This window comes from Crinia signifera, chromosome 4 (assembly GCF_055691185.1).
Source record: "Crinia signifera chromosome 4, ASM5569118v1, whole genome shotgun sequence".
NCBI classification, from domain to species: Eukaryota; Metazoa; Chordata; class Amphibia; order Anura; family Myobatrachidae; genus Crinia; species Crinia signifera.
Window position 1 is genome coordinate 233,985,079 of NC_139220.1, and position 15,799 is coordinate 234,000,877.

At 41.9% G+C, this 15,799-nt stretch overlaps 1 protein-coding gene across 1 annotated transcript in view; it reads right to left on the reverse strand.

Moving 5' to 3' along the window:
- HOMER2 (homer scaffold protein 2) overlaps nt 1-15,799 on the reverse strand; it is a 120,760-nt gene that overhangs the window by 61,566 nt on the left and 43,395 nt on the right. Inside the window, exon 2 of the mRNA XM_083183996.1 lies at nt 6,299-6,455. Coding sequence (XP_083040122.1) covers nt 6,299-6,455 — 157 coding nt within the window. The remainder of the gene's footprint in view (nt 1-6,298; nt 6,456-15,799) is intronic.

Consider the following 15,799-nt stretch of genomic DNA (forward strand, 5'->3'; position numbering starts at 1 on the left):
CGTACTTGCGTGGGTTTCTCCTGGGCACTCCGGTTTCCTCCCACAATCCAAAAATATACTTGTAGGCTAATTGGCTCCCAACAAAATTAACCCTAGAACGTGTGTGTGTGTGCGTGTACATGTGGTAGGGAATATAGATTGTAAGCTCCACTGCAGCAGGGACTGATGTGAATTGTGATCTATACTCTGTAAAACGCTGCGGAATGTGTGAGCTATATAAGGAACTGTTATTAAATAAATAAATAAATAATGCAGCTTTTACATGTGATATATCCCTTGTGATCCAAGCCATGCGTGCCTGGCTCACAAGTGCAGCTGGCGCGACTCACATGTTTCGGTGAGATGTGCGCAGGATCGCGCACCGCATCGGACCAGCTGCAATATGGGCTCTTCCTACGATTGATCGCCACAATTGCAAAAAGAGACCAAATTGCAGGTGAATTTCCTAGTGTACGGTCCCATCCTGCTTCGCTGCCATAGATTAATTGACGTAGTTGTTGAAGAATCCCTTTTAGATGTCGAATCTTGCCAAAAAAAAAGGGATTATTATCAGTTATTAAATTGGTCACAGACTAACCTGTGCATGATTAAAAAAAAAAAAAAAACAGAAAAGCTGCAGAGGGTACATGAGGACTTGTGTTAGCATTGAGCTAAACGGATCTAACAACTGAGCATTACTAGTTGATGTGCTTTAGCTAAGTGACTCTGCACCTGGGAAGGTCATTCCAGATCTATGTTCAAGACTACAACTAAATTAAGTTTTGCCATCCAGTTTAAACCCACGAACATCCGTCACTGCTTTGAAGATATAGCTATGATCTCTATTAAAATGGATTATTTAAGTCAGATGGCTGGCTCCATAATGAATTGAACAGCAGCTTCCTGTAGAATGCATCACTGTGTTATGTGAAAGCTAAATTGGATTGTTCAAATGTCATTATGAACTCCCAGGGAGCTGCGAGTCATCCCTCAATGTGCGAATCAGAGCTGGAAGCCAAGAACATTAAGAGGCGTTTATTAACCTTGGGGATGAGCACAGGTGGGAACACAGGAACAATTGGACAATGGGGTCCAGCACCTCATCAGTATAAATAAGGGGAAGTGAGTCATCAATGTGGTATAGAAAAAAAAAAAAAAAACCTTTTACTGTGCAATTTCCTTTCTGAAGAAATCTATACAAAGATGATGTGAAAAAAAAAAAAAAAACACAACACCACCACACATTACTAAATGCATAAAATGTACAAAGAGTCATCCTGGTCTATTCAGATACATTCTTATTCATTCACAATCTAAAAATCAGGAACTTTTAGAAATCATTGCATGATTATGAGACCGCTTAAAGCGGGTAGGGTAACAGTAGGAGAAATGTGTGATTTATGGATCATTTAGGAACAGCAGATGTATGGCAAGAAAGAAGTGCTTCAGAACACTGCAACTAAAAGGTCATTGGGTGGATTGTGCCAAGATGCTTTGCTAAACTTTTATTATATAATTGAGACGATAGGTGTATTATGTAGATTTGTAGGTGGTGTGGGAAGATCTGAATTTGAATGTGATTAGTTAGTTTAATAGGTCGACACCAGATGCTTGAAAGTCAATAAGTCAATATGGACTGTTGTTAACCCTAACCACCTCCCTAGTGTGAACCGTAACTGTTCCCTTCTGCAGGTTAACCCTCATTCTCCCCTAAATGCATACATGCCTACTTTCAAAAATGCATTTCAGTGAGATTGTGAATGTGACACCTAGAAGCGTGGACCTGCACTGCTACACCTGAGGGGCGTGTCAAAAAATCTATTTGACACTGATACGTGTCAGGACTTGTTCATGTATTGTGTTTTACAAGTGGTTCTAAAAAAGTGGCCACGAGAAAGCTTATTTAAAAATGCATAAAGCATTAGGGATCATTGGGGCAGATGTATTAAACCTTAACAAGAGATAAATGCAAGGGTGATAGAGAGATAAACTTCCAGCCAATCAGCTCCTTACTGTTATGTTACAGGCACTGGGGCGGATCTATTATAGCGGCGCTTATCGCGCCGCTATAATACTTCCTGCTTCGCCTCATAAGCGAGGCGAAGCAGGAGGGGAGACCGACAAGATGTATTAACATCTTGTTAGCCAAAGCGGGGGAGCGCCAACTCCCCCCTCCGGCGATGTCCCCACCTGGAGATAGCGCATCAGTTTACACTGATGCGCAATATCCTTCCCCCCGGCCGGATGGACTGGGCATGCGTGGGATCTCTCTACTCATGCGGGATCCCCAGCACAGACCACAGCCAACAGCAGGGACATCACTGTTCCTACTGTTGAGATAGGGCTTCGCCAGCCTGCTGCTGGCGAAGCCAATACCAGCATCTGTCAGAACGGTCAGCGATGCTGACCGTTCATACATTCGGCCTGCTATCATTTAGATGGGGCAAATGTATTAAGCCTTAACAAGAGATAAATGCAAGGGTAATAAGGAGAGATAAACGTCCAGCCAATCACCTGCTAACTGCCATGTTACAGGCTGAGTTTGAAAAAAGTCAGTAAGGAGCTGATTGGCTGGACGTTTATCTCTCTTTATCACCCTTGCATTTATCTCTTGTTAAGGCTTAATACATCTTCCCCATGGGGAGAAGCGGTATCAGTGCACATAACGTGTGCTGATACCCCTTCTCCCCCATACCACACATTCATAAATCTGCCCCTGTGGTTTGAAAAAAGTCAGTAAGGCCAATCGCGAGGCTGCCTGTTGCTGAATGGAGGCCCAAAAGACACTGCACTCTGAGTCAGAAAGGAAGTGAATCCTGTCCGATTTCAGCACCACTGCAGTGTGGAGCCGTGAGCAGCATGTGACCAAGTTCCAACGAACTACAGTTAGCAAGTTAATATATTTTAATTACAGAGGACAGGGGGCTGTTAAATATTATTAATACTACAGGGAAGGGGCTGTCAAACAATAAATATACTATGACCACTCACCACCACGGCCCTGTGTGGTATGCACTCAGCACCTTGGCTACTGAGGAGCTCATGCCTACAAACATTTGAAATATGGCACCTGCTCACCAGCCTATCAGGGCTCACGGATCAGCAGCCGCAGTTAGCGTGGCTGGACCACGAGCTCCGATTGGCTCATGAGCCTGTGCAATATTTCAAATGTCCATCAGCGTCGCTACGAGCTGCTCAGCAGAATAGGATCTGAGCGCACACCACACAGGGACGTGGTGGCGGCACTCCCCTCTTCTTTCCTCTATAGTAATAATATGGAAATTATCTTATGGACACTAATGTGGGCAATGTGTAAGGGACTTTACCTGTGTGGCAAAATGTTTAATGGATATTACATGTGTGGTATAATGTAAAGATGATAAATGACCTTGATTTTTACCTCAGCCGCCAGCATATAGTTACACCAACATCCATCATGTATCCACAGAGCCTTCTACCATGCACTGCCACTAATTTAATAGACTGACATGCATTACCTCTTTGTCTGTTATTATCCTGTTTTCTATTACTGTTGTTCCGATTGTAAAATGCAACAGAATATGTTACACTGTTACTAAATAAACACTCTGCCAAGACAAATGCATTGAGATACCCAGCCAATAATGAACCCGCTCCTCCAATTTCTAAACTGTAAACCAGGCATGTTCAAACTATGGCCATCCAGTTGTTGTGAAACTACAAGTCCCATCATGCATTGCCACAGTTTTGCTATTTGGGAATGCTAAAACTATGGCAAGGCATGCTGGGATGTGTAGTTTCACCACTGCTGGAGGGCCACAGTTTGGACATGCCTGCTGTAAACTGTAGACTGTAAAGTCTGAATCAAGATCCACTGCCAATTGCAGCACGAGCACATTCGTGTTTGTCGAACTGATTAAAGGGCTCCGCTTCTGTACTCCAATCTTTCTCGCTACTAGAATCAAAAACTAATCTACTCTCAAAGTCGTAGCTGGCCAAATTAGTAACCAAATAATTCTAAGCAATATAATTAGTATTTTTCTTATTATAGATGAACCATTAATGTTACTTCAGATCTAGCAATTCTTAAACCGGAGGTGGAAAAAAAAGTATTGAATAGCACTGATGTATTATAATGTAAAGGGATTTCAATTTGTTATGTAAGCCTTTAAAGAAATGGACCCTTTGAAGAAAGTGAAACCTTTAATTGGACTAACATGAAAAGGATTCATGCTCCCTTTGTGCAGGAGGTTTAAGATCCACATGTGAAGGACAGAATAGAAAACAAGACCTTCTTGATTGTAATGTCCGACAGGATTTTATATTCATAAGATCTCAACATGAGCTATCAGTACATGACGTTACTGTATAGCAGAGCACCGCGCTGAAACCAAATAAAACTATTACCAGCATTCCTCCTCCTCCCGCTTGACAAAAGAAGACAGCATGCAAACAATATGGAAGACAGAAAATAAATCTGCTAACGGGGAGCATAATAAACCAAAGTGATCAACAAAACGTGGCCTAGAGCAAACATTTTTTTTTTTTTACACAACAACAGGTAGGGGCAGTCTCCCAATCAGTGCCCAGATCATATTTCCACCATCGTCCCACAGTGCGTTGTTAAGCTGCCCGTCCAAAAACCAAGCCCTGACATCTCATGCACTGTGCTACATAACTGAGGGGATAAGTGGAGGTAAGGCCATAGCAATCAACCAGTTTAGCTAATATGTATCTCAGAATCAGCTTTATTGGGCCAGGTATACTTACGGATACTACAGTAGGAATTAGATTTGGATTGCTGGTAGGTAACAATTAAGCAGTGACAGTTCAGATATATATATATAACACTTACAGATATGTATCCTGGGGAGGGTGACAGACATGGTGAACATATATTTGCTGAGCTGCGTAGCACCTAGGCAGCCATTGAGCGACGCCACTTGGTCACTTGGGAGGCTGGGGGGGCGGATGGGGGGGGGGGCGGGAGTTAGTAAGGCCTGGGGCTGGAGTTGGGTCCTCTCTGGGCTGAGGTCCACCTCCGCTGCCCCTCGATACTGGAGCTATACCTCTTCCTTGAGGCTTCTCCCGGGGGACTGCCAAAAATGATACCTACAGTATAGTCTAATTGTTTGCTACATTCAACACTTGCACTTTTTCTCTTTAGGTTTAATAAAGTTCCTCCTATGCCATTAATTCCCTGTAGCTTAAAATGTAGGCAACGCTGAAATATAGTTTTAATGAGGTGATCTATAACATACTGAGCATCAGCCATCGTAAAGTATGTATATGGCACAGTATGTACTGTCTTTTTTTTTTACTGTCAGCATTGTCATTATTTCCCTTTCACAAAGGGTTTAATCCATAATTCAGAACTTCAAGAAAATTTACTGTACTGTAACATGGTGTACAAATTGAAACACATACAGCTATACGGGTTGGGTATGGGATATCAGAAATTAGAGGAAAGGTGCATACATACTGTACAATTTTTTTGACCAACTTTTTTGACCAATTTCGTTCATTTCATCCATTCTGAACGAAAATGGTCAATATATCTTTCACTGCGTTTGCAACGAACGACGAATGATGATGAGCATACCCACCAGTTGTTCATCAAGGTTGTTCATCAACTGTGCATGCAGTTCAATTTGGATATCTTTCAAAAAGAGCCTATAAACTGTAGCTAGATCTTTCCTCTTTTGTCTGTCATCAATATCCTCAACATCTTTCGTCCAGGACACTGGGTTCAAGGGATATTGGTCAAAAAAATTGTACAGTGTGTATGCACCTTAGAAGAGGCTGAGTGTTAAACAGGGGAAGAGGTGATCAGGGAGGAAGTGAAGCGGCAGCCATTGGCATTGCAATGTGTACAGGAAGGAGTGTCTGGATATAAAGCTGGATATGTAAAGAGACATACAGGGGAGTGAAAGGAATTTGAACTTCGGGGTCTATTTATGAAGCAGTGTAAAGAGTGGAGAAGTGAGCCAGTGCAAAAGTTTTCCATAGAGTTTGGTCTCTAGGGGCAAATATTACACTGACTGACTTCTCCAATCTTTGAAGTAAAACGTATCAAGTGCATTCTACAAAATAATATGGAGCAGCCGATTGGTTGCCATGTGACACTTCTCCACTTGTATAACCACTTCATGAAGAGACCACTTAAGAAGATACAGGATATGGAGACACGGCCCAGAGGAGCGATAAGAGCAATCTATATCATCATTATTCATATTGTGAAATAACAAAGAAATGATCTGTGCACAACAACAAGTGCATTCTCAGTCTCAGATGAAACACAAGGTCAGTGAATACGGCAATATATTGACTGAGTACACACCTTGGTCCCATCGACACTGATTATTCGGTAGCTGTTCCTTGTGCTGTCATAAAAGTAGGAGACTGTTACCGCTTGTTTGCTTGCAGGGACCCAGTTCTTCTTGGTACTGGGATCTATTTGGAAGACATGCGCCCGTGTGGTGAAAATCGGTTGTTCCCTGGTAACAAAGGAGAAACACAAAACACAGTTTGCATGGTGTAATCAATTCACATTCCCAGGGCACACCTTAGCCAAGGCTTAATGTAGAATATAATGTGGGGTACAGACCAGGATGATTTGGCCCAAAATGAGCCAATTTAGATACAATCTTGACCGTTTGTATGTAAATTGGCCATGTTTTGGGCCATTTTGCTGCCGTTTTGATGCGATCCCGATCCGATGAGCGGCCCCACGGGTTGTTATGTCTTTTCTGAGATCCTATCTGCAGCAGGTAGGATCTGAGAAATGACCATTGAAGTGGGTGCGGGTCGCGATCGGATCGCAATCACATCAGGTGCCCTTTCTATGCGGGTTGGCGACTCAGTCAGCTCATGAGCGGGTCATACGTTCCTGTGACGACCCGCTCACGAGCAACATCGCGCTGGTGTGTACCCAGCATAAGACACAGGATTTCTCTCACTGCACTCTGCAATAAGCCAGCAATAGGACACTCTACAGTATAACAGCATCCAGGAGATTCAATTACACGTATCTGCAAATATACGATAAGCCATCCGCCACATTTTGTATACTAATGAAGAATTTAACAGGGAAGCCTTAACCTGGCAGACCTATTTCTCTTGCTGCATATTTAAAGCTATGCCATTCTATATATGAAATATTTTTTTATTTAGCACTCTATTAATCATTTATATCAGACCCTGTTTTAGCTCTCCAGCGCACTACAATTTGGTGCAGCAGATGGTAATATACCATGACAGGCTGCCTTAAATGCAATATCCTTATTACTTTCATGCCACAAAGCATGCAATTCTATGCCTATGAAACGCTGCAGCAGAAGTGCTCAAGGGTCATAGACAGGTAGACTCGCTTCTCCTTGTCACTGGCTCATCATACTGCATGATTATTTATTATCCAAGCATGTTCCAGAGGTTATCCATAAGGAAGCAGATTTACTTATATTAACGGTTGTCAGGCATTTATTACAGAAATGTGTGTAATACACATTTCTGTAATAAATGCCTGACAATTGGGTATTAATGTAAGTTACAATGGGGCAGATGTATTATGTCTGGTGAAGAGATAGTAGAAGGTGATAACGCACCAGCCAATCAGCTGTGTTTTTAAAATGAGTTAGGTTAGGAGTTGATTGGCTGGTGCGTTATCACCTTCTACACTAATACATCTGCCCCAATACATCCCGATTGTTATCTAAAGTCACTAGAACTAACAAAACTAAAAGGAAACCATATAATATATATATTTTTTTAAATCTGAGTTAAAGATTTGAAACGTTGGAATCATCACCAAAGTCTGGTCTCTTTATTCATTCATTGGAAAACCGAGTGAGTGCCGTCCTGCTCCATACTCATATCTATCTATCTATCTATCTATCTATCTATCTATCTATCTATAGCTCCAGTTTATAGGCTCTTTTTGAAAGATATCCAAATTGAGCTGCATGCACAGTTATCGAACAACTTTGATGAACAACTGGAGGGTATGCACATCATCATTCCTCGTTCGTCGCAAACGCACTGAAAGATATTTTGACCAATTTCGTTCAGAATAGACGAAGTGAACAAAATTGGGCAAAAAAGTTGGTAATAAAAAATTGTACAGTGTGTATGGAGTGTGCGGACTTTCAATTTTTCTGCGCCTGGAGTCTCTATACATGGTACACCTAGTTTGTTACTATAAGCGGAGCACCCAACTGTTGCTAGAGATATATATAGATATATATATATATATATATATATATATCTATATATATGTACTCTTTACCTAGAACGGCGCCCGCGATTGAAATCGCGGGCGTCGGGGGTAAAAATCGCGGTGATCGCGGTCATCGCGGGCATTGCGGGTAAATCGGGATGGCCGCGATCACCGCGATTTTCCCATAGGGAACAATGTTAAAACGGCAGATTGACCGCGATTTTACTATTAAATGCCTCAATGGACCCGATTTTGGGCCAAATTAACCCTTACAGTAGGAGCAAGTTTCATCTTTGCTCCTTTGGGCGTGGCTAGCCATGGCTAGCCATGGCTATTCTATTGTTCTCAGCTGCAATACAATACGTATTGCAGCTGAGAACAATAGAATAGCCATGGCTGGCCATGGCTAGCCATGGCCAAAGGAGCAAAGATGAAACTTGCTCCTACTGTAAATGGCCCCCCAAATTTTTAACGCCACCCCACGATCCACGCCAACCCGAAGCGTGGCGAGCGCAGCGAGCCCGCGAGGGGCGGTGGTACGCGTCCTCCGACCTTTTCATGCCCTACTATCCACTAGGGCGTGGTGTGAGAATATAATAGTGTGGCGAGCGCAGCGAGCCACCGAGCCCGAAGCGTGGCGAGCGCAGCGAGCCCCGCGAGGGGACGCGGATACCTTCACAGGTAGACGCGTCCCCTCGCGGGCTTCACAGGTGTCCGCGTCGCCACGGACACCTGTGAAGCCCGCGAGGGGACGCGCATAACTGTGAAGGTATCCGCGTGCGCTCGCCACGCTTCGGGCTCGGTGGCTCGCTGCGCTCGCCACACTATTATATTCTCACACCACGCCCTAGTGGATAGTAGGGCATGAAAAGGTCGGAGGACGCGTACCGCCGCCCCTCGCGGGCTCGCTGCGCTCGCCACGCTTCGGGTTGGCGTGGATCGTGGGGTGGCGTTAAAAATTTGGGGGGGCATTTAAGGGTTAATGGGCTCTGTGGCCCATTTAACATTGATTCCTATGGCCAAATCGGGTGGATTGAGCCATTTAACAGTAAAATCGGGTCCATCGCGCCTTTTAACATTGATTCCTATGGGAAATCGGGAGCATCGCGGGTACATTTATGTGCGGCCGCGACGCGACCGACACGATTTCCATGTTTAACATGGGTTTCAATGGGAAATCGCGGGCATCGCGTCGGTCGCGTCGCAGACGCACTTAAATGTACCCGCGATGCCCGCGACGGGCGCCGTTCTAGGTAAAGAGTACCTATATATATATATATATATATATATATATATATATATATATATATATATATATATATATATATATATATATATATATATATATAGATATATATATATATATATATATATATATAGATATAGATAGAGGTTGGTAATTAGAGGCAGGCACACCATTGCGATAAAAAGTGAACGTTTTTTATAGTGAAATTTTCAAAGATCCATTTTCTGCAGCGGAACAGTGGTAAAACAGCAATCCATACTTAGCATGATAATCAGGTACAAGGAATCACAGGTACATCACTGCAGGATCAGTCTGGCTCAACAGCTGTTTCGGCACATGGTATGCCGTCATCAGGAGCATACCATGTGCCGAAACAGCTGTTGAGCCAGACTGATCCTGCAGTGATGTACCTGTGATTCCTTGTACCTGATTATCATGCTAAGTATGGATTGCTGTTTTACCACTGTTCCGCTGCAGAAAATGGATCTTTGAAAATTTCACTATAAAAAAACTTTCAATTTTTATCGCAATGGTGTGCCTGCCTCTAATTACCAACCTACAACCCTTTTATATGGTCTGAGCACCCACCTGGTAAACTACAAGGAGTGTGCAAGTTGCCTTTGCCTGGATATAGATATATATATAGATAGATATATATCTATATATCTATAGATATATAGATATATATATACACATACATACATACACACACACACACACACACACACACACACACACACACACACACACACACACACACACACACACAGAAGAATGGTATCATAAGATGCAAATTCTAGATTAAGAATTGCGGTTCTTAGCCTGTCTCATCTGTGGGAACAACACCCTCATCTTAATATACCTATTTTTGTTTACTTTCAATCCCGCAGTTATATCCTGAAACTAATCCCCAAATTCTCAATGGAGGGGTCAGATAAAACGTTTGATATCATGATAATTAATCGCCAGGGGGGCCCTGTGCCCACCTCTTTGCTTTACAACTATGTCCGCACAAAGCTTGACCTTTCATGGGTTAATACAGGGCTGGTTAGATGGTGTGAGAACTTTCCAGATCTTTCAGTGAAGTCAATTTTTAAGTCATCGGTCTCACTGAATAAGCAGCTAGTCTCCGCCTCCATTATGGAGATGCAATATAAAATACTGCATCGGGCTTATTATACACCCAAACTTTGCTATGTAACTGTGTATCCGACAATGCTAATTGTTTCAAGTGCTTTTCCCCAGAGTCCGACATATATCATTGTCTATGGTCTTGTGATATAGTACAATCATTATGGTTGGAAATTCAGCATTATATCAACCACACAATACGAATACCATTCACTGTGACAGCATCATGGGCATTCTGGAACATTCACCCTCCTAATACCTCTACAACACCGCCCCTAGGCCACTCGATGTCTTCTAGCCAGGGATGCCGCGATGGCCAAGAAAATCATACTTTCAAGATGGATTTATAGTGATACATTGACCTTACAGCTTATGCTTCCAAGATTTCAATTTCAAATGGATTGGATTGAATGTTCAGTTGATATAGAATCGAGGGCATTGAAATTTTTTAATGTCTGGTTACCATATGTCCTTTCACGAACAGACTTTGAAAAAGACTGTATTAGACAATTGGTCAGATTATCTACTTGGTATAATATGTCTACTTTAGAACAGGGATGCCCTCCTTTTTGAGTAATGTATCCCTGTAGATTTTTCACGATGCCATATATGGTCTACTCCACTGTAACAAGTACCTCCATTTTGTCTCTCCTGGCTGTTCTTCAGTAATCATACTAACTCACCATGCTTGTACATATTTTGTGCCTGTCTGCTGTTTATCAATGAAACATTTCCTCTTCTCAATAAATATATTATAAAAAAAAATAAAAAAAGAATCAAGAAGTGGGAATGTAGGAGCTCTGAGACCACAATCACCAGCCGTGTTTTGTCCTACAGTATTATACCGTTCCCACAAAGTAGAAAAAAAATCAATATTGTAAAATACCAATTATTTCCATTTATTTTGTGAGAAAGCTAGACAGATATTGGTTTGTAAATCTACATGTGTTTTCTGTCAGGCTGGAATGAACAGGGCTGCAGAGGTCAGAGCAAGAAGTAAGAAAACAATAACATATATAATACATAGATAGAGACAAGTAAAAGATCTGTGAGTAAGGTCAAAATAAGATATCAAAAGATCACTGATGAACATTGCTGCTATCTGCAATATCAGCACGAAGTTCTAAAGCAAGTGCACAATAAAAGAAAGATACAGACATTTATTGCATTAAGTAGAGGAAGAAAGAACATGTTTAACAAAAAAAAACCCTTTAGAAAGAAAAGGAATAAAACCAGACGCATAACAGGGGCTGCTCTTCAATGTTGAAAAGAAAAGGAAATGCATAGAACAGTGGTTTTCAAGCTTTCTTGAATAGTGGCACTCTGGAGTAGCATTTTTTTTTCGTGGCACCCCTAAGATACAAATGTTTTCTTGATACATTTTTTGGGGAAATATATTAACCCGTTGATTGCCAACATCTCTGAGAGAGATGTTCAAAATATTCACTAAAAATGCCATCGTCGCTCTCATTTGTTATATAAATGCAAATAAAAAAAGTTGTGTAAAAAATATTATATTTCCTATATAAAAAGGTAAACATTTCAGCTCATTATGATGAATAAAAATGTTTGCTTGGCAATTTTCACACCTATTTTGACAAATTAACTTGGCACTCAAAGGGTTAAATTAAGTTTATTGTGCGTACCTTAGGGTCAGTTATGTGGTGGTGTACAGTTGTGCTTCTGATTGTCCACATGTTTATGATTAGCAGCTACCAGCACTGGTTTTGATGTGATTTGGTCCTGGACCACCAACCCGAGCCACCTGTGTGCCTATGCACGCAGTTTGGCCACCACTGGTACAGAGTAAATTACATTTATTACTGAGTGATCTAAATTACTAGATTACTATACCACTTTGGTGCGAGTAAATAAAATATTCATTTTTTTTTATATATATATTTTTGGTATGTACAGTAAGCCCATATTATTGCGCTTAACATTAACGTACAGCTTAATTTATGCCTAATTCTTTCACATTTATACTGTACATGTAATTTTATAGTTCTCGGATTACTGCATTAAGTGTTTTATTTTATGCTTTGTTCCAAAAACAAACGTTCGGAAACAAACTGTTCACAAATGCTGTGTATAGGCTGGCAACATACACATTAGTGTTGAGAATGTTACATTGTATAAGTTGTAGGGCTAAAATACTTTGATAAATCTTAACCATTGATACTTTTTTAGCTGTAAAGGGCCCCTTACACTTGTGAGATATTGTGAGATTTGACCCAATCCAGGTGGATTGAGTCAATTTATCTGACAAAAATCTGATGTGCCTGATGTGTAGGACACAATCCACAATCCTGTGCCATTGGATATAACCAGGAGATTGTAAGAGATTGATCCTCCTGCACATAGGATAAATCTCGAGTCAATCAGGTTCAATTTGTTGAACAATAAGTTGAACAAGTGTAAGGGGGCCTGAAGCTCTTCAGTTCAGGGTCTTCCCAACATTTAGGTTAAGGCAGCTTAATTGATGCATTTGTTATTTTGCTCACTGCGAAATATACTTAGAACTTTCTCACATTTTGATAGGACATTTACCTATGTAAACTAAAAGAGATCCCCAAGCCAAGGCCCATCATTCTTGAGGGTGCAGTTTAACCATAGGTGTTGATGTTCTGTTCTTTCCTCAGTTTTTGTGCTAATACCTGAAAGATATAGGTTGTACAGTCTCTACCCTCTTCCTAGCCATTGTTCTGTGCATGCGCTCGGAGGTAAGTATCAGCGAGGTTGCATACAGCCTCGGTCAGTATGGCCTATGGCCGCTCGCCCCGACACATACCGCTTTCACATAGTAAGGCCGAGTCCAACCCCACGACCATTTCACACTAAACCCATTATACACAGGGTGACCGGGGTTTAACCCTTCTTATAACCTAGGTCGAATTGCTGGGTTGGACAACCTGTGTTATTTAGTTTGGTGCTTTTTACACAGCACCTCGACCTGGGTTGACCAAGCAACAACACGGGATTTAGTTGCGGTGTGAAAGGGGTAACAGTGACACAGAAACAACTGATCTCCCCCAACTATTTGGACATGATTAGAACAGTGGTCTATAAGGTGACCTATTGTGTGATCCAAGCGTAGACTTCACTCTACTGTGTATAAATTAAATGATCATGTACTTCATTAAAAGGAAGTAAGGAATGTGATAGCTAAGAATGGCATATCAAGTAGTGGTCTTATTCTCCATTCTGCTGGTGTTAGGAAACCTCAAACCCTTCTTCAGTACAGTGTCTACCGGCCCCAGGGAGACCGAGGAGCTACAACAGCCTTGGATCCAGACTTCAGATAGGTGGGAACAAGTAGAGATTAAGCAAAAATAAAAAGCTAGCGTGCCTAAAAATATAGATAGAGAAGGATGGATTACAATGACTTTAGCAGTCAGCATTTTACACATTACTTTGTTATCTGCTTCTATTAATGGATGTAAAGTACCTTGTCGCATTTCATTATACAGTCCCTCTTGCTAGACTTTGAAAGCTTAATACCTTATAAGAGCAATATGAGAAGATACTCAGAATAATCGCCTACATAGCTTCCAGTAATGAAAAAACAACAACACTATAAACACCTGTTTTGCTCTTTATTATTTATTTATTATTACCAGTAATTTATATAGCGCACACATATTCTGCAGCGCTTTACAGAGACTAGTTGAACATTCACATCAGTCCCTGCCCCAGTGGCGCTTACAGTCTATATTCCCTACCACATGTACACGCGCACACATTCATTCTAGGGTTGATTTTTTTGTTGGGCGCTAAGTTTTATTTATATTGCGTACTTTCTCCAGCAGGACAGGCGCTTAAACCAATTTTTATTTTGCAGGAACGTTTTAATAAAATAAAAATAAAAATCATATTTATTATAATCCTGTGAAACATTGCTATGTATTAGAAAGCTTGATTAACCATGTTTTAATGATTTCGAACCTAATCAATCCCAAGTTATTAGGCTTTGATATGATTTATTCAAAATCTTTCAATTAAACCAATTTTAGACTAAATATAATTAAAACGTACAAAACTACTTTTCAGAGAAACACGCACACACACACACACACACACACACACACACACAAAAGGATCATTAGCACTAGAAATGTCACAAGGTCTTGAAATGAAGTAAAAATGAAGATTAAATTAAACCATGAGGTGTTTCTCTGTGTATTGCCAGCTTAATATACTGTTGGTGTTTACTCTTTATGATTATGAGTGTTAACTGATTCTCCCCCCTCCCCCCCCCCCCCCCCCCCCCCGTCCTACGGAAATGTTGGGGGAGAAGCTTGAAGCTAGGCAGATTTAGCACCTCTTATCTGATTGACCTTCCTATGGGGCCCATTTACTATTACATATTCGTGGCTAACTCCACAAAAACACTTGTTTTGGGGGTTAGCCTCAAATATTAATGTACCCTTGCATGTAACATGGCGGGACTGCAGCAGGAATCTCTGACCCCTGCTACGATCCCTCCTTTATTCATTATTTGTTGACACATGTTAAAAGATCCATAGGTGGAGCTATGTATTTCACTTGTGACTCTGGGCCTTATTCTGGTCTGTGCGGCCGGAGCCGAATATGCGGCCAGGATTGTGCGTCCTAAACCCCGCCTTCCGCACGGATCGCTCACTCCATCCGAATGCGGTAAGCCGCTGATCGCACGGAGCACGAGTGGATTTCTCATGTATACACCTCCTCCATCTCTGGGAACCTCCCCCATCATTCGATGGTCGTATACCATCAAATGCAGGACCGAGCGGTCAGGCAGCTCCCGCAAGCTCAGACCACTCGGGCATTTCTCCGTGCAAAAGCAGGGATCTGGGCGGGCAGCTGACATCCGGCAATGTCATATGTCCGCCCCCTACACGTGCATCACGGCCGCATTACCATACGTACGCCCAGCGTTTTCATGGGAACGCCCATGAAACGCGGGGCCTATGCATATGTTAATGAGGCCAAACAGCCCTTCACGCCCCTCTCCTCCCCCTTTTCGTAGTGTAAACAATTCATGCGGAATTTGGACGTATGTCCCTTTCGCACATGCGCAGATATGCCTCTGCACATGCGCAGACACAAAATATCGGCGGAACAAACGCACGCGGACATATCCGCACCAACCAGAATAAGGGCCTCTGTGAGGAGACCTGCAAAACATGCACTGTGCGGGGTTCTGAGGACCGAGTTTGGGAACCTATGTTATAGTAAATAGGCCCCTATAGCTTTGTGTTGTACAGGTA